Source organism: Ciconia boyciana, chromosome 11 (assembly GCF_034638445.1).
Source record: "Ciconia boyciana chromosome 11, ASM3463844v1, whole genome shotgun sequence".
Classification (NCBI taxonomy): domain Eukaryota; kingdom Metazoa; phylum Chordata; class Aves; order Ciconiiformes; family Ciconiidae; genus Ciconia; species Ciconia boyciana.
In genome coordinates this window covers 11,108,936-11,126,166 of record NC_132944.1, presented here as the reverse complement: position 1 = coordinate 11,126,166, position 17,231 = coordinate 11,108,936, and the positions used below count along the sequence as shown (strand labels likewise).

General features: G+C 42.3%; 1 protein-coding gene across 2 annotated transcripts in view; it reads left to right on the top strand.

The window, feature by feature from the left end:
- LOC140657952 (contactin-4) overlaps nucleotides 1-17,231 on the top strand; it is a 258,606-nt gene that overhangs the window by 110,291 nt on the left and 131,084 nt on the right. For both annotated transcript variants that reach the window (XM_072875734.1, XM_072875733.1), the window contains exons 3-4: nucleotides 15,572-15,698; nucleotides 16,770-16,945. In XM_072875734.1, coding sequence (XP_072731835.1) covers nucleotides 15,572-15,698; nucleotides 16,770-16,945 — 303 coding nt within the window. The remainder of the gene's footprint in view (nucleotides 1-15,571; nucleotides 15,699-16,769; nucleotides 16,946-17,231) is intronic.

Here is a 17,231-nt window from a genome sequence, read left to right as displayed (position 1 = left end):
CTGCTGCGTCATACCCGCGTGAAAGAAACCGTCCTGTTTATCCACCTGGCTGGGCGCTTTCCTCTATACTATACTACTGCACAGTAATGCTGCCGCTAATGTACATCAGCAGATAGCGTAGCACTATTTTTGTTATATATTCTCACATGTATTAATTATGTATTATCATTTCCATGTCTCGCATATTTTAAAAGGCAGCAGTTTTAAAAAAGGCATTCATTCTCATGTCTTTGAACTATTTTTGGCTGCCTCCTCAGTGCTCTTACAAACTTCTCCGGCAGCCGCAATGTTGAGAGCAGTGGCACTTCTCATTTGAAGTGCTCTCAGGTACGGTAGGTTGAGAAACAAACAGGTCAAGAGAAACATCCTCCGTGGCTTTGATTTCTTGCTGCTCGCAGAGCAATGCTCTAGCAAGACAGCAGAGTGCTACCAAAACGATATGTAAAGAGTTATTCTCGGTTTAATTACTTTGTCGGCATATTCTTCGTTGTGGAGTGTGGTAGTGTACTTCTTGAAGAAATTAAAACCAAAGCTCTCTGTTCCAGATAGAAGACTGCTTATAGAAATTCTTATTTGTCTTTGAGGCATCTAAAAATCCAATCAGGAGTTTCTTTGTAGTGCAGTTCTCAATCCAGTATAATCCTTAATTTTCAAAACAGAGAAAGCCATTATTTTTTTAATTGTAATGAAAAAATTGCTGAAGCAGTGCACATTATTTTGATTACCCATTAAGCCTTCTCTTCACTAGAATGAAATTATATGATTTTCATTAATTTTCTTGCTTTTAACTTCTGACTTGTAATTTACCAAAAGAAAAAAGAAAAATCAAAACCAAAAAACACTGTCCTGGAGCTGGTTGTCTCCCAGTTTGCCAAAGTGCTGCAGGTGGTCATGACATTCAGATGAGTAATGCAAGTCAACTCCTATTTTGGCATCTTCCTGATATTTTGGGCTATTTATAGTAAAATAAAGTGAGGGATAACATTTATTAGTTTGCATTGGAGTTCTAATCTATGACTTTTATGAAGGCTTCATCGACTTGCTAGTTTGGCATAAGTGGACTTAGGTAGTGACTGATTTATTTCACTGGATCAGAGTAACACAGTAAAACATAATTTCATGTTGAACAATAAAATAAATTGTTTTTTAATTCTAAAGTAATAAGCCTCAGTCAGATTACATTCTCCTAAAAAAATACATGTCATCTCCCTTCCATTTGACTTCTGACTTGCTCTCCTCATTGATATTGGATTTTTTATCTTTCTAATCATTTTATTGCGGTGCACTTCTTCAGAGCTTTTCCTAATGTCCTTTGTCTAACAGCAAAACAAGAGCCTCCTCGGGGGGGCAACTAGCTATATTTCATCTCTTGAGACGCAATTATTTTGTGTTTATCCTCAGTGCCTCTGGTGACAGGATGCGGGCAGTTCTCCATGCAGGCACACAGGGAGGACAGACTCCTGTAAACTGCCGTGCATCGGTCAGCAGCAGTACTGCTGCTCTCTGCTGCTTGTACAACTTCTTCCTGGTCACCATGGTAGTGGGAACACCTTGGAAAAAGTGGTAGACTGTTTTACTATCTGTCACAATGACACTGGTTTGCAAATTGTTGATAGAAAATGCTGTTTGCATCAGGTCAAAGTCTAATCTGAAGCGCCTGTTCACAAGTAGCTACATTTTGCTTAATGTTTGTGTTTGAAGTATCAGCATCCTCCGGGTGAAGAACCAGAAGTCTCCATAAGCAAAGAAAATTGAAATTTTATCCTTGGGATAGGCTGGGTTCTTTGGTAATTGCTGCTCTTTGATGGCCTTGTATTGCATTAAGGACTCTGTTTCCAGCAGTGGTTTTCTCCTATTATAAGGGACACCTTAAAAGGGAGCTTCTCTTCCCAAAGCTGCACTGGGTGGTGGAGGTTTAAATGGAGCATTCAAGATGAACTCTGTCAGTGGGGCAACCCCACCATGCTGCTGCTGAAATGTGAGCAAGAAATGTTTGAAAGCTTAACCTGTAGAGTTATACCAGATAGAAAAAAGATTTTACTTACAAATGTCATCAACCTGAGCAGTTTGTGGGGGTGCTCAATTGCAGTGTTAGAGGTGATAAAAGTCTTTTTTGACAGCTATTACTGATACCTTTTTCCTGCTGCATTACTTAAAGTTCATAATATTTTAAAAAAATTAAAGGAATACATGGGTAGATTGTACAAATTGTACTCCTGGTTGCTCTTTTGATGTTCATAGAATCATATCATAGAATGGTTTGGGTTGGAAGGGACCTTAAAGACCATCTAGTTCCAACCCCCCTGCCATGGGCAGGAACACCTTCCACTAGACCAGGTTGCCCAAAGCCCCATCCAGCCTGGTCTTGAACACTTCCAGGGATGGGGCATCCACAGCTTCTCTGGGCAACCTGTTCCAGTGCCTCACCACCCTCACAGTGAAGAATTTCTTCCTTATATCTAATCTAAATCTCCCCTCTTTCAGTTTAAAGCCATTACCCCTTGTCCTATCACTACATACCCTTGTAAAAAGTCCCTCTCCAGCTTTCCTGTAGGCCCCTGCAGGTACTGGAAGGTCTCCCCAGAGCCTTCTCTTCTCCAGGCTGAACAACCCCAACTCTATCAGCCTGTCTTCATAGGAGAGGTGCTCCAGCCCGCTCATTGTCGGCGTGGCCCTCCTCTGGACTTGGTCCAACAGGTCCATGTCTGTCTTGGGGGTCAGACAGTCTGTCTCGACCTGCTGGTCACGCTTCTTTTGATGCAGCCCAGGATATGGTTGGCTTTCTGGGCTGCAAGTGCACATTACTGGGTTATGTTGAGCTTCTCATCAACCAACAGCCCCAAGTCCTCTCCTCAGGGCTGCTCTCAATCCATTCTCCTCCCAGCCTGTGTTTGTGCTTGGGATTGCCCTGACCCATGTGCAGGACCTTGCACTTGGCCTTGTTGAACTTCATGAGGTTCACATGCGCCCACCTCTCAAGCCTGTCAGGGTCCCTCTGGATGGCATCTCTTCCCTCCAGCATGTCGACCACACCACACAGCTTCGTGTCGTTGGCAAACTTGCTGTGGGTGCACTCAATCCCACTGTCTGTGTTACCAACAAAGATGTTAAACAGCACCGGTCCAAATACTGAACCTTGAGGAACGCCACTCGTCACTGGTCTCCACGTGGACATTGAGCCGTTGACCGCAACTCTTTGAGTGTGACCATCCAGCCAATTCCTTATCCACTGAGTGGTCCGTCCGTCAAATCCATGTCTCTCCAATTTAGAGACAAGGATGTCATGCGGGACAGTGTCAAATGCTTTGCACAATTCCAGGTAGATGATGTCAGTTGCTCTTCCCTTATCCACCAGCACTGTAACCCCGTCATAGAAGGCCAACAAGTTTGTCAGGCTCAGTTTGCCCTTAGTGAAGCCATGTTGGCTGTCACCAATTACTTCCTTATTTTCCATGTGCCTTAGCATAGTTTCCAGGAGGATCTGCTCCATGGTCTTGCCAGGCACAGAGGTGAGACTGACTGGCCTGTAATTCCCCAGGTCTTCCTTTTTTCCCTTTTTAAAAATGGGGGTTATGTTTCCCCTTTTCCGGTCAGGGGGAACTTCACCAGACTGCCACAACTTCTCAAATACGATGGATAGTGGCTTAGCAGCTTCATCTGCCAGTTCCTTCAGGATCTGCGGATGCATCTCATCAGGTCCCATGGACTTGTGCAACTTCAGGTTCCTTAGATGGTCTTGAACTTGATCTTCTCCTACAGTGGGCAGTTCTTCATTCTCCAGTCCCTGCCTTTGCCTTCTGCGACTTGGGCGGTGTGGCTTGAGCACTTGCCAGTGAAGACTGAGGCAAAAAAGTCATTGAGTGCCTCAGCCTTCTCGGGTAACCTGGGTAACCAGGTTTCCCATTTCCTTCCAGAGAGGGCCCACATTTTCCCTAGTCTTCCTTTTATCACCGATGTACTTACAGAAGCTTTTCTTGTTGCCCTTGATGTCCCCAGCCAGATTTAATTTTATCAAGGCTTTAGCTTTCCTAACCTGGTCCCTGGTTGCTCGGACAATTGCTCTGTATTCCTCCCAGGCTACCTGTCCTTGCTTCCACCTTCTGTAGGCTTCCTTTTTGTGTTGAGTTTGTCCAGGAGCTCCTTGTTCATCCATGCAGGCCTCCTGGTGTTTTTGCCTACCTTCCTCTTTGTTGGGATGCATCACTCCTGAGCTTGGAGGAGGCGATCCTTGAATATTAACCAGCTTTCTTGGGCCCCTCTTCCGTCCAGGGCTTTATCCCATGGTACTCTACCAAGCAGATCCCTGAAGAGGCCAAAGTCTGCTCTCCTGAAGTCCAGGGTAGTGAGCTTGCTCTGCGCCCTCCTGCTGCCCTGAGGATCAAACTCCACCATTTCATGGTCACTGCAGCCAAAGCTGCCCTTGAGCTTCACATTCCCCACCAGCCCCTCCTTCTTGGTGGAACAAGGTCCAGCATAGCACCTCTCCTCATTGGCTCTGATTGAACTCCAGGAACTTTATTTAAGCTGCCATCAATTTGGCATTCAGCGGCGTTAATTTTAATGCCAGATTCGTGTGGGATTTTGTGTTTGCTTGTCTGTGTGTGCATGGAGGTTCTGGTCCCTCTGCAGGTATGACTGAGCAGAATAAATGGGGATAAATGGTGGCTTTCAGAAAAAGAGTTGGGGAGTCTGTGCGAGTGCTGCAGGTCCCTGTGCTATGAGTGGCTGTGCAGAGCGGGACACGGTGTCAATGGCTAGTGTGCCCCGGCAGCCGGAGCCGCAGCAGCTCCCCTGCACCCTACGGCTTCTCTGTGCAGGGAATTGCCCACGGGAGAGCAGGAACACTTTTTGTTGCTGCTCTGCTGAGGGTTACAGAAGCATTTTTTTTTTTAAATTAATTGAAGGACGGCTCCTCAAATGTGCCCTCAATTGGTGCAATTCCACTGACTTCAATGAAGTTACAGAGATTTACACCAGCTGAGGTTCCAGCCTGGTGTCCCAACAGCAGACTTCAGATACCTTAAATCCATTTATATAATGTAACCACCTGGAGATTATAGCATTGGATCCTGTTTAGAGGATTAAACGCTTTCTTGCTTTAGTAGCAGTGGGAAGAGCTAGTGAGGTTTTCTGTCCACGGCCAGGAGCCTGCTCAGCATCTTGATAGTGTGCAGTGTGATGCCTGGCACATCTCAAGAGGCTATGCAGCAATGACTGCAAGAATGGCTTTGATTTACCTCTTCGTGTAACTTTAAAAGAGAGGTTATTCTCTTTTCCTGAATAAGTTGTTTCTGTTTAAACCCCAGATACCCAGGATACCATCAGGCTTGCATTCAAGGCAGCTGGAGACCATTACAAGCTGATGCTGACAATTTTGCACCAAAAATATAAATATATAACATTATAAACATGAGGTTTCTGTCTCTCACCATTCTTTCAGTTACACTGTAATTTGTTACATTGAAATATTGTCTGTTTTTCTTAAGGCAAGGGCTGAACTTGCTAGAAATAGTGACAGAAATGCAGAGCGTAATATTTGTAATGAGGCAGATGCTAAAAGGTGCCTGTGCCAGTAGTCTATGATAGAAAGGACACAAAACTCATAGTCACCTTTTTCCCACGTTACTGAATATGAAGTATTTGCTCATGGGGCCACGTGTGAAACATCATGTTGAACTTGTAATACATACATGCTGTAGGGATCTACACATATCCCAAGTGGAAGAGTTTGGACAGGATTGTGAAAGGCTCCACCACCAAAGTATAGGTGTGGTTGTCCTTGCAGCCTTCCCAGGGCTTGAAAACGAACAAGTATTTTCCTTCATAGCCATGGGTGTGTGTATATCTTTGGAGAAACCATATGCATCTCCCATGTGCTCTTTTCTTATGCTTTCTTATTCTTTCTTTATATTGAAATTCAGTTAGAGAAATTGCAAATCCCAAGCTTTTTTCACAGGAATGTGTTTACAGTTTAATTCTACGGGGTTTTTTTTCCCCAAAATAGCCCTCATGTATTAAAAAAAAAAATCTTTCCGAAAAGTAGCTTCTTTTTTGCGAAGTTTGTATGCTTTTAAAAGATTGAAAGGAATTGAATAAACAACTCAGCTGCCTTGATTTAGATGGACACTACCTTTATTCTTCATGTTTTTTTAAAAACAGACTTGCTAGGTCAGAATTATTTTTTGAAGGCATTTAAACTGACTGCTTCTAGTACAATCTAGACTATCCTAGATGAAAATAAAATAGCTCTTCTGCAGAACCACAGGCAAATGTAGAGGAACCAGAGGCAGAAAGAAGCCACGGGAGAGATTTTTGAAGTCGTCCAAGAGAGGTACCTTGTTCTTCCAAACGTTCAGTGATGGGTAGACCCACGGGCAGACCCACGGCTGTGTTAGAACAGTCTCTGCTTTCATACACTCATGTCTGTTAAACAGTTGTCAATTAAGTGAAAGCTGCACACCTTAACTGCATCTGACTAGCACCTTCAGGTGACTAATACTGGGAGAAGACACAACTCCAACAGGTGGAGATGATGAAACTTCATCACCTCTGTCCTATTACAGTGTTGTCCCAGGGATATGGAAATGTTCAGATATTGCCAAAACTAAAAGACAAGGAGAAGTGCGTGTATTGTTGAGTAAACAAACAGCTCTTTTACCCTCTGCTTTGTTCATGTTTTAAAAGTTTTGTGCCTGTCTGTTGGCAGCAAGTCATGCATGCTAGCTGAATGCTAGTCTCCTCCTGGGAAAGCATTCCTGATATTCCCATAATTACTCAGCAGCACCGCCTGCTCTGGGCATAAGCAAGGGCTTGTTACGACAGCTCTCAGCACTGCTTCTCTTAGTACTGTGCAACTAAATGTCAAAGTCATCCCTGATGTATTCTCTTGTATACAGTGTTGTGTTTTCTTGCCGTAATTGCAAAATATGTGCCCGTGACCCAGGATAAGCAGATTTACAGTGCCCCCTTGACAAACTGAACCACCGTACGTGCATTTTCTGACCAGTGACGTAGTGCAAATTAGGTTCCTGGTCTTTCGCTCGAAGTGTGCCAGACTGATTATCCCTTGCTCGCTGCTACCCAGGAGGAGTACTGCATCGCTCAAGAGGCGCTGGTAATTCGATCTGCTTATTCACAAATATTTGAGAAGGGAATCCATTGCCTAAACCTCTCTGTAAATAGCTGGATAAAAAGTTGGCAGGAATCAGCTTTACTTCTGTCAGTGGCTAATGTATTTAAACCTGAAAACAAAAAACGGGCTTCACCTTGAAGCAGTGCGCCAGAGAGTTCCTTTCACCTTGAAGATTTCTGCAGAGTTGGGCTCCTCAATCAATTGAGAGCCTGTACACATTGCCAGAGTTGTCTTTGTTTTTCAAGCAATAGATGATACAGAGATTATAGGTTATTGCCCCAGGGACTTCTCTTTTCTAAGGCTTCAGGTTTTTAAAGGAAAGAGGCTTTTTCAATATGAGTATTTCATAACTTTTTACTGCCCGCTGGTGGCGTGGAGAGGATAGCATTTGTTAGCCTGGCTTTTACACGCCTTCCTTATTACATAAAAGATTAAAATCAATTGATGTTCAGGGAGGTACTGCAGAAAGGAAATACCTGGCTTTAAAATATGCACACAGACCTACTACTTCTGCTTTTTTTTTTATATCCACTTTATAGTCCCTGTCATACTCAAGACAACTGAAGATCTAACAGTAATGATATGTGTTCTTGGAAGACAGCAGTTATATCAACACCTTAAATTTTACTAATAAATCAATAGGTAATGAGTACAGACCTTTAAAACATTTATAATACCATATCCACAAATAGGTCTATATGAGAACTGGAGGGATCTGCAGACTTTGGGAGGAGGTTGAAAAATAGTTGAAGGCAGCTTTTGTGCCCAGTGATGTGCTGTACTTGGGCTTGGTCAGAGGTGATCGTAATGTCAAAGCAACCAGGTGCAAATATAAAGGTTTCTAATAGTCTAGGGTGTTGGCAACAGCTTTCTGAAAGAATTTCACAGATTTAGGTCTCTTACTAGGCAAAAGCCATTTTCAGCCTGAACCATAGTCTTTGCCCATCTTTGCCCATTGCATCCAGGACTTGTTTTCAACAGGGATGGAAAAAAAATCAGTCCAGTATCAGTTTCTAGCTACAAGATACAGGTGCAGTCAGGATTTGTAGACCTTGGGAACGGTCCTCATGGCTTGACTTTGCCTGTGCTCTCCTGGGAGGTTACAAACCTCTCCGGAAGCCACCATTGCCAACAGCACAGGATTACGAGAACCTGAGAACGCAATTCATCAGGCGTGGGATGTGGCTGCTACCCCTGCTGCATCTGTGACAGGCCACCGGCATGCCTGTTGATGGATGAGGATAATGGATTGAGGCAAGATGTCTCAGAGCTGCTGTTTCAGTGGTTAAGATTAGTGCCATGGATGGAGTAAACCATGAGCGTCAATTGTGTCTCCCTTAAGGACCAATTTCTCTGTCATTGACTGACCTCTTCGGTTGAAAGTATGTCATGTCCTGAGTTGAAAGAATTAAAAAATACGTAAACTGTGAAACACATCAAACACCAGTATTTTATCTAAGGCTCTATATAATCCAGTCATCTGAGATGCTGTGAACTCGATTCTTAAATACACAGTATTCAAAAGCAGAGTGGCAAAATGACAATGTTTGCATTGGCAAGTAAGTGTCATTTTCAAGATGTTCAACTACAGTTGGTGAAGTGCATAGCAAGGAGTTTTATGTGAATGAGCACAGCCCCTGCAGGTGATGTCAAATATCCCTGTCATTTCACTTCCATTCACAGAGGAGTTTTAGTAGCCTCAGTGTTTGGACGCTATGATCACTTTGTCTCTGTATACACTGGTGAAACAAAACGAACAGGACCTAATGTGAGAGTGTGACTATTTTTATTCTTGTAACCAGCAGATTTGACCAATTAAGTAATGACACAGCACCATGAGCTGTTATAGCGATGGTCTTAGGGGAGAATGAAGGAAGTAACCGAGGAAAATGTATCCAGCAACTGAAGAGCTAAGTCCTGGATTTTGACCTGGGCTTGGTTCAGCGACGTGCTGGTGGCATCCTGGAGGGTGGATTTCTGGTCACAGCTCAAATCCATGAGAGTTGCATGTGCACAACAACAACAACAAAGGTCATTTAGTTCATAGATCATTATTTAGGTCATCGTTAAGTCCAGAGGAACAAACAGTTTTCAGTGGGTTTTTAGATAATGCAGGTTTAGTGTCCTTATTTGTGGTGACAGTATATGTTTGAACACATTCAGAATAGATGTTATGCAGCAGCTTTTGAGAACCCTGGTGAAACTGTGATGTTATTCATCTCCTAAAAACAGAATGTATGTCTTTGTTACTTTGAGAAGAAAAATGTGCCCTTTTTTTTTTTTTTTTTATTACTGCCCAATGGTAACAATAGATGTATTGTGCTAGGTAGGGACAGTATTTTAATTTCCTGTCATAATCCTGTGTTTCTAGGGCTGGATATATAACTGCTGAATTATTTCCTCAGGGCTAGAGCTTAACTTATAAGACATCAGAAGAAGCCTGACTATTATTTATGTATTTAAAAGTATCTTTCAAAAATATCCTTTTGGTTGTTTCTACTATTTCAGCACTGGAGATCAACAAATAACCTGATCATTAATGAACAGGCAGCCGGTTCTGTGTTATCTTTTGTAACTGATCTTTGGGCAGAGGACCTGCAGATGCCCCAGTGCTCTTCTATTGTATTTACTATTATTATTACTGTTGTTGTCTTATAATTATTCATAGCTTTATCGTGGGCTGATATCATCCTTAACAGAGCAGTGCGAGTTTATCTGTTTATTTTCCTGATGTCAGCTGTGATGACTCAGGGAGAAGGCTGCTTGGTGAAGAAACTTGTGATTTTCTGCAGTAATGGAGAAATGTGCTTTTATTGTGTGCTGAAGAGAACATCTGTGATCATAATCGTGCTGTTGACTTACTAAAAGAACACAAATTACATTCTATTAAATAAGGTTTTTGTCGTAGGACAAGTCACTCATTACACTGCATTGGGAATTGCCTCCTCCCGGCTGTCTAGACCCAGTAAACAAGGCACAGGGAAAACTTGCTTGCTTTTGCATGTACGGATCAGGTAACAACATCTTATTTGAAAAGTGCTAACTTGATGACATTTGCTATAATTAATCATGTGGCATTTAAATAGGTGAAATTATGATACTGCTGTGGTACAGGCAGTCAGACTGAATGAGAGGCTTCACAGATGAACTCCCCGAGCTGGAGCCTGACCCGCGGTTGGCATTTGCACGTTGGTTCCTGAGCCCCGGCGTCGCAGGACCCGGGCAGAGTCAGCTGGTGGGCTGGCTCCTGACCTCCCCTAACTGATGGACCCCGGGCTTCCCTCAGAGGTCAGAGCACGCTCGTGTCGGGGTGTATGTGTTTAACCCTGCCTTTAATTCAAACTGCTCCAGATACTTGGGTCACTCATAAATAGGGTCGTCAGACCATCACTGCCTCCATTTCAAATTCTGGACCTCTTCCGTGCTGGCATTTACAAGAGTGAAGATTTATTTCTTCCTGTCTTCTGAGCTTCTGGATTTTTATGGCTGCGTTACTGTCTCTGAGGAATATCTGACACTGCTTTTGAACTCGGGTATCAGATGCTTGCCTGTCAGATGTCACCTGTCAGGCATGGCTTTCCACTTTAACTGCACTCATACTTGGTACAGTGGTGATCTGGGAAATAAAAGTATGTCAGAAAAGAGAGGCGACAGCGGGAGGAGCCATCTAGCTCGCAGTCCTTGTTGGAGACCTGTAGGGTGCTGCAAAACAAGCCCAATCCTGCAGCCTAGTGCTGCAAGGGGTGGGGAGAGGTGGCGGCTCTCTTACTCATCCAGCTTCTCAGCCCGAAAGCAAGCCTGCAGGGCATGGCTGGGACAAGATCTCTGGGAGGGTGTTTTGCTCCCACGGCTCGGAGTATTGCAGTGGGTCTGCAGAAAGTGCATCTTATGCAGTGATGGAGTGGTGACGATGAGAATGAGGGAAAGAGCCTCCTAGTTTGTTTCAGCATTGCTCCTGATGGAAGTATCTGATTTTTGTTGTTGTTTTGTTCTCTTTCTTAATCCTTTCTTAAACATGTTGGTCAGCCATGATGCAGTGGTAGACAGGAACGATTGACAGCCCAATGGTGGAGAAAGGCTGGTGATTGTCTCCAGAGATGCAGAGCTTCCCATAAAAATAACACTTCATACAGGACTTTTGAAATCTCCTTTTTTAAGTACATTTTTTGTTTCTTTTGAATGGGAAGCACCTTTAGCAGGTCTTGTTCATCGAGAAGTCTACAGAATTATTTGTAGTAGGACTGTCTGGTATAAAAATGTCTTTCTTATAATTTCAAAGCCATTAGCACCATTTGTGTGTGCATTTGATGTTCATAAAAGTGATAGGCAAAAAATAAAGAGCGAGCCATCCAATTTAATCTTTTCCTGCTCAGGAGGATGTAATGCAGCTGACTAACCTTGAAGAGTAGGCTGTTGTGTTAATCAGCAATGCCTTTGAGCTGTCCTATCCATTTCACTTTCCAGTTTCCTGAAGAGTTGCTCTTCCCGAGGTGCAGTTTTGTCTTGAAGAAATACCGAATTGTAGCGCTGTGTGAAAACACCCCAGCATACATAGCAGAAACCAATTCCCTTGGCAGCAAACAAGGAAGGGATTTTTGTTGTTTATACTGGATATACTCCAAGAATTCTCTCTTCAGTTTAGTTATTATCTTTCCCTACAGTGTGGAATATTCAATTAAACCTTCTCTCAAATTGGCCATAACTTTCAATGAAATTTAAAGCAGTTCTATTTAGGTAATGATACCCGTCACCAGGCTTAATGTTCAGGGAGAATAGGAATGGTTTCACCTGTTCATGTGAATTAACCTCAGCTGACATTCTTCATGTTTCAGTTCCTCAAAAGCGCACAAAGACGACAAGCATTTAGCATCCTACTAGTTGTGCTGGCTCTTCATTTGGAATGTATTTAAATTCATGTGGCATTTTTAATAGATTTTGTGATTCACTAGGAAAAAATATATGTATATATCTCAGCAGAAGCTAGGATAGCAGAATGTTCTTCTAAATTGTCACATTTTGTCCAACAGCATATGGGCATACACCTCGTACTGCGTTTAAAAATGTTTCTTTTATCATGAAATCTACTGAAATTTCCTATGTCCTGCATTTTACTGAAAGAAATACAGTTCTCTCAAAGGAGGCAGACCCAGAACAGCAGTACATTTGTTTCATCTGACAGGGGGAAAAAAGTACTTTTTGGTAACCAATCTTGTTTGCAACTTGTCTTAAACTGAGGGCAGCTCAGTGTTCATTCTGGGTTAACTCATTTTGGACTCGAGCAAAAGAAACGTAACTCAGAAAAATAAAATCTGTCACTGGGAGAGTGTCTTAACAGTTAGCTTGTCCGGGAAGGTTACTTACTGTATTTTCCCAGGACAGTAACAAACGTGTAAGGAGTAGGACAGGTTACACAGTAGCTGCTGAAAATGCTAAAGAGCAAAGTGAGCTAAAATAACTGAGCAGCTTTCGTGTGTATACATACACGTATGCACTGCTTTATTGTTCTGTTAGATGAAATGGCCAAAAGAGAGCCTAATGCACACAGTCTCGTAAGAAGGGCAAGGGAAAAGCCTGCTAAGCTCAGGAAAGAGCCTCCTTCTGACATTGGTGGGCTTCTGTGGATCAAGCGGTTAGTAGTGTTCATCAGTGATAAACTAAAAATGTGTTATTGTCGCTTCATGATTGCAAGTCCCTGAACATTATTGCAGTAGAAATGGAGTTACTGCTTTTATTTAAAAAAAAAAACCACCACAGTGTAAAATTCACATTTCGAAGTTATCTGGATAGCAAAACTTTGCTCCCACAAAACCAGAGACTGTAATAGAGCAAGTGCATTTGCCTGTGCTGACGCTAAACATCTGACATCTGTTTCTACCCAGTAACATTGTAAGTTAGTAAAAAATGGACAATATGTGGTACAGGTACTTTTAGTTTTCTGCCTGTAAGAATCTAGATGGCAGTTTGTTTTATTTATTAGTGAGTATTTAGTGTTCTTTGAACCAAATCCTCCTCTTCTGTAAGGTACTGTGGCTCAACTCTTGTCACACACTGCATTAGGATCTGGGCTGCAGCGATTTCAATCACGCATTACGCTGTAGCAGAAGGACTCTACAGGCTGATGATTAAATAGTTTGGACTTGCTTATCTTGGTTATACACAGGCAGCAATAAGAGAAAGAAGAAAGGCACTCAAAATAATTTTATCTACCCACTGTTGCAAGGCTTTTCCTCCTCTTCTGTTCCCTTGATATGCTGGCAGCTGCTTTCAGAGCTTCTCCCTGCCTGACCCAAACGCTGTTCTCTTGAAAGCCAAGTAGTAGTCGCACCAGGGCTTTTCTTCTTGCTGGCTAACAGGAAGAGCAAGCATTTTTTTGCCATATAAAAGTTGAATGTTAAACAGTGTCAGCAGCAGATGTTGTAATATTTGGAAAGCGGTTTCATTTGATCTTCTGTGAGCTTCTATTTTAGCTTAGGCAAATCAAGTTATTTGGTCTTTTCACCTATTTGTGACAATTTCTACCTTCGTAGTTCCCTACTTTTTGTCTGAAGTGTTTTCTAAATTGTATTTTGCTTACTAATTATATAGGCAGATTGTAATGTTTCTTACAAATGTAACTCCATATCAAACACCCCCTTGTATCATGTGGACCAGTTTTGTTATACCTTGAAGACCAGTGTCTCGCCCCGGGACGCTACACCATAACAGTCTGGGCCCTGATCCTGCAGCCAAGTGATGTCCTGGACATATGGGGATGCATTTGGACCCTTAGATTTGTTTGTGTGTCTGTTTCACAACTCAAGTAGGTGAGCTATCTACTTTTTAATGCAAGGTGTATTTTCTTGTGACAGGAGGAGCACCAAGAATCTGACCTTTAGCATGATGTGTTATGATATAAATTGACACACCATAATTGAAATAACAGCAAATGACAGTGTAGCGTGACTTGAGTCCTTTGATGGGGTGTGAGGCAGATGACACAGCTGATGCAACACATACCTGAGTCAGCATGGTTTGCTAACTGGATTACCTGGGATGGTCTGGCTTGTGCCTGTCCCAGCACAATCAAGCTCCTTGCCTACGGGAGTTGAAGGGACTCCTACACCTGAGCACCAGGCCAGCTTCTGTATTTTACATTAGAAAACTGGATAAATTAAAATGTATTTTCATTCTTCTGGTTTTGAACCCATTAATATAGTACTCGGAGCTATAATCTTTATGGGCCAGCTTGTAATATTCTTTCTTACACTGGATGAGACTGTTTAAGGAGTGATGCAGCCCTGGGTCTCAGAAACAAGTCAGAATATCATAATCTAGCCCTGTATGTTTTACGGTTATTATTATCTTTTCCTGCCAGCAATAGTAAGTTGCACACAGGTATAATTTAAAGCTAGAGATTATGTGAAATGTGTTTTGAATAATAGATGAGTCTCAGTCAGATATCATTAACATATAATTAAAAATAAATACAACTGATATGAATGTATGCTTAGTGCATTCTCTTTTGTGGTGGTGCCTGAGGGAGGAGACACGGGGGAGAGGTTGCTCCATTATAATCTTCCTGGCAAAGTCTCTCTGAAATCCTTCTGTGGAGATGACAGAATTTTCTCCCTGGAGTAAAGAGCTATTGTTCTGTCCCTAATAAATCCAGCTGATTTCCCAGTGTTGGGGTGAGGGCTATACACATCCATTCTCACCCTCCTCCTGCAGCAGGAAGATGCATTGTCCTCTGTTCTGTTCATTCCTTTTTCTTTCTTACTTTTTTGTACATCCCATCATCTTTATATTTTATTTATTCATTCTCCTCTGACCTCCTATACCCACAAATTTCCTACATGTCCATCAAGATGGTCTTCTGGCAGCAGACTAGATGGCAGTGGGGCTGCTTGGCCAAAGTGACATCCGTGCTCACAACCCTGCGAGTCCCTGCCCTCACCAGCGAGGGGACCACTCGTACCAGCAGCAGCACCCTTGATGGCCCATGCAGTTCCCCTTTGTCCTGCAGAACATGATCAGAAAATGTTCAAGCAAGACTCCTTCCATTCAGCTAAAAGACAGAAAGTCCTTACTTTCTGTAGCTGTATTTAATAATGAGTATTTTTAGTTTTTCAGTGTTTAAAAGTGAAACTAGGCATTCTGATTTGAAGTGAGCTGTGCTATCACAGTAGGATATGCTTGTTGCCCTTCGTTTGAACTTTGGATAAAGTTTCAATCTGTAGTCTATTTAGTGCACAAATGTTTTCCCGAACGTTGACTCCACATGAGGTTCAATGGCTTTTGGAAAAAAATCTGGCTGTTCTTAAAAAAAAGTGTCATTATCCCATCTTTTCTAAGGTGAATGATACATGACTTCCTGCTGGTAAGGTACTATTTTATATTTTAACACTGGATACACAGAGATTCCATCAAGTATCTGTCACATTTTTCCTCTGTTTAACACAGACGACAACACACTACATGGGCCAGTTTTCCTTCAGGAGCCCGACAGCGTGATCTTCCCCTTGGATTCAGAGGAAAAGAAAGTGAAGCTGAGCTGCGAAGTAAAAGGAAATCCCAGGCCAACCATTGGGTTTGTTGAAAGTTTAACTATTCTTTAGCATGATCTCCGTGCTACAGCAGTATCCCCTAAGAGCCTCTCTCCTGCATGCGTCACGCAGTGTAACTCGGTGATGCCCCGGGAGTCTACCACAATGCTGATAACAAAAAACAGGCATCAGGAAATCACTCCATATTGCAACACAATTGCAAAAATTGGGTAAGAGTTAACAAACAGGTTATGAAGGGATTGTAGGTAGTCTTGGCTCCCAGATTAACCATCCCTTTTCCACAAACATGGACAAAGCTCTTAATTGTTTTCAGCTTTAGTAACTGCTTTGAGATCCTTAAGAAAAAGATGCTATATACTGTGGTGATGCTGTTGCTGTAAATCATTTAGGCTGCTGGTTTTTTTCCTTTAGTGCCTTTCTCATTTTGTTCACCAAAGTAAATGCCACTCTCAAACCGATTAGAGTCGTCAGACCTCAGCCACCGTGCTGTCTTCTGACACAACCAACTATTTAATGCAATAAACTGTGTTGATTCACTGGTGCAAACATACTCAGATTGTTTCTCTGTACATTCTGGTAAAGGGAGCTGCTATGTGGCTGTGGCTCCTTTGCATGCTTCATCCAGGGCTGCTGGGGATGAGGGTTGCTATAATTGGGGCAACCCGGTGCTGGAATTTCTCAGTGCCCCATTTTGTGACAACATCTACTGCATGTGAATTTTCTTAGATTTAAAAACAAACAGCTAGCAAGTCAAGAGGGGAAAAGAAACCTCGTTGGACTTGAATGGTTTAAAGATCCTCTTTCTGGGACTTCCCCTTGCAAAATGATTAATTCCAAAGAGCAGCAGCACTAGCAACTACAGAAGCATTAATCATATCAGAGACTGAAATACATGTCAAGGATATTGCTCTTTCAGTTAAATACTGGAATATTTCAATACTGTGCAGGAAATTTGCATTTTCATGCTTTTTTTTTTTTAATAAGTAGTCAAAGGTGTGTTAAATATTTCTTTATTTACTACATGTTGTATTTTCAAATACCCAAGAGTATTTGTTAATATCAGCAGAATTTAACTTTGGCATTTTGTGCTATAGGTGGAAGTTAAATGGAACCAGTATTGACATCGGTATGGATTACCGCTACAGCATGGTGGAAGGCAACCTATTGATCAATAATCCCAATAAAACCCAAGATACTGGAACATACCAGTGTGTAGCAACAAACCCGTTTGGAACGATTGTCAGCAGAGAAGCAAAGCTTCAATTTGCTTGTAAGTAACAACGCAGCCTCTGTTCCTGCAGCATGCTAGAAAAACAGAGAGAGCAATGTCTGCTTTAATAACCTTTTCTAATGCATTATGTGGTGTTCTCTGAGCTGTTCATGGAGTAGAGAAAACACCTGGATTTAGAGGGGAAATGTGAATGAGGAATAGATGCCTTAGTTAATGATTATTTAGGTAAAATTATATGTAGTATGCAGAGTAAAATGCCTTATTTCTCGAGAAAGAGGCCACCTAGGAAAGTATCTGGCAAATGGGATCTCACCATTGATTTTTC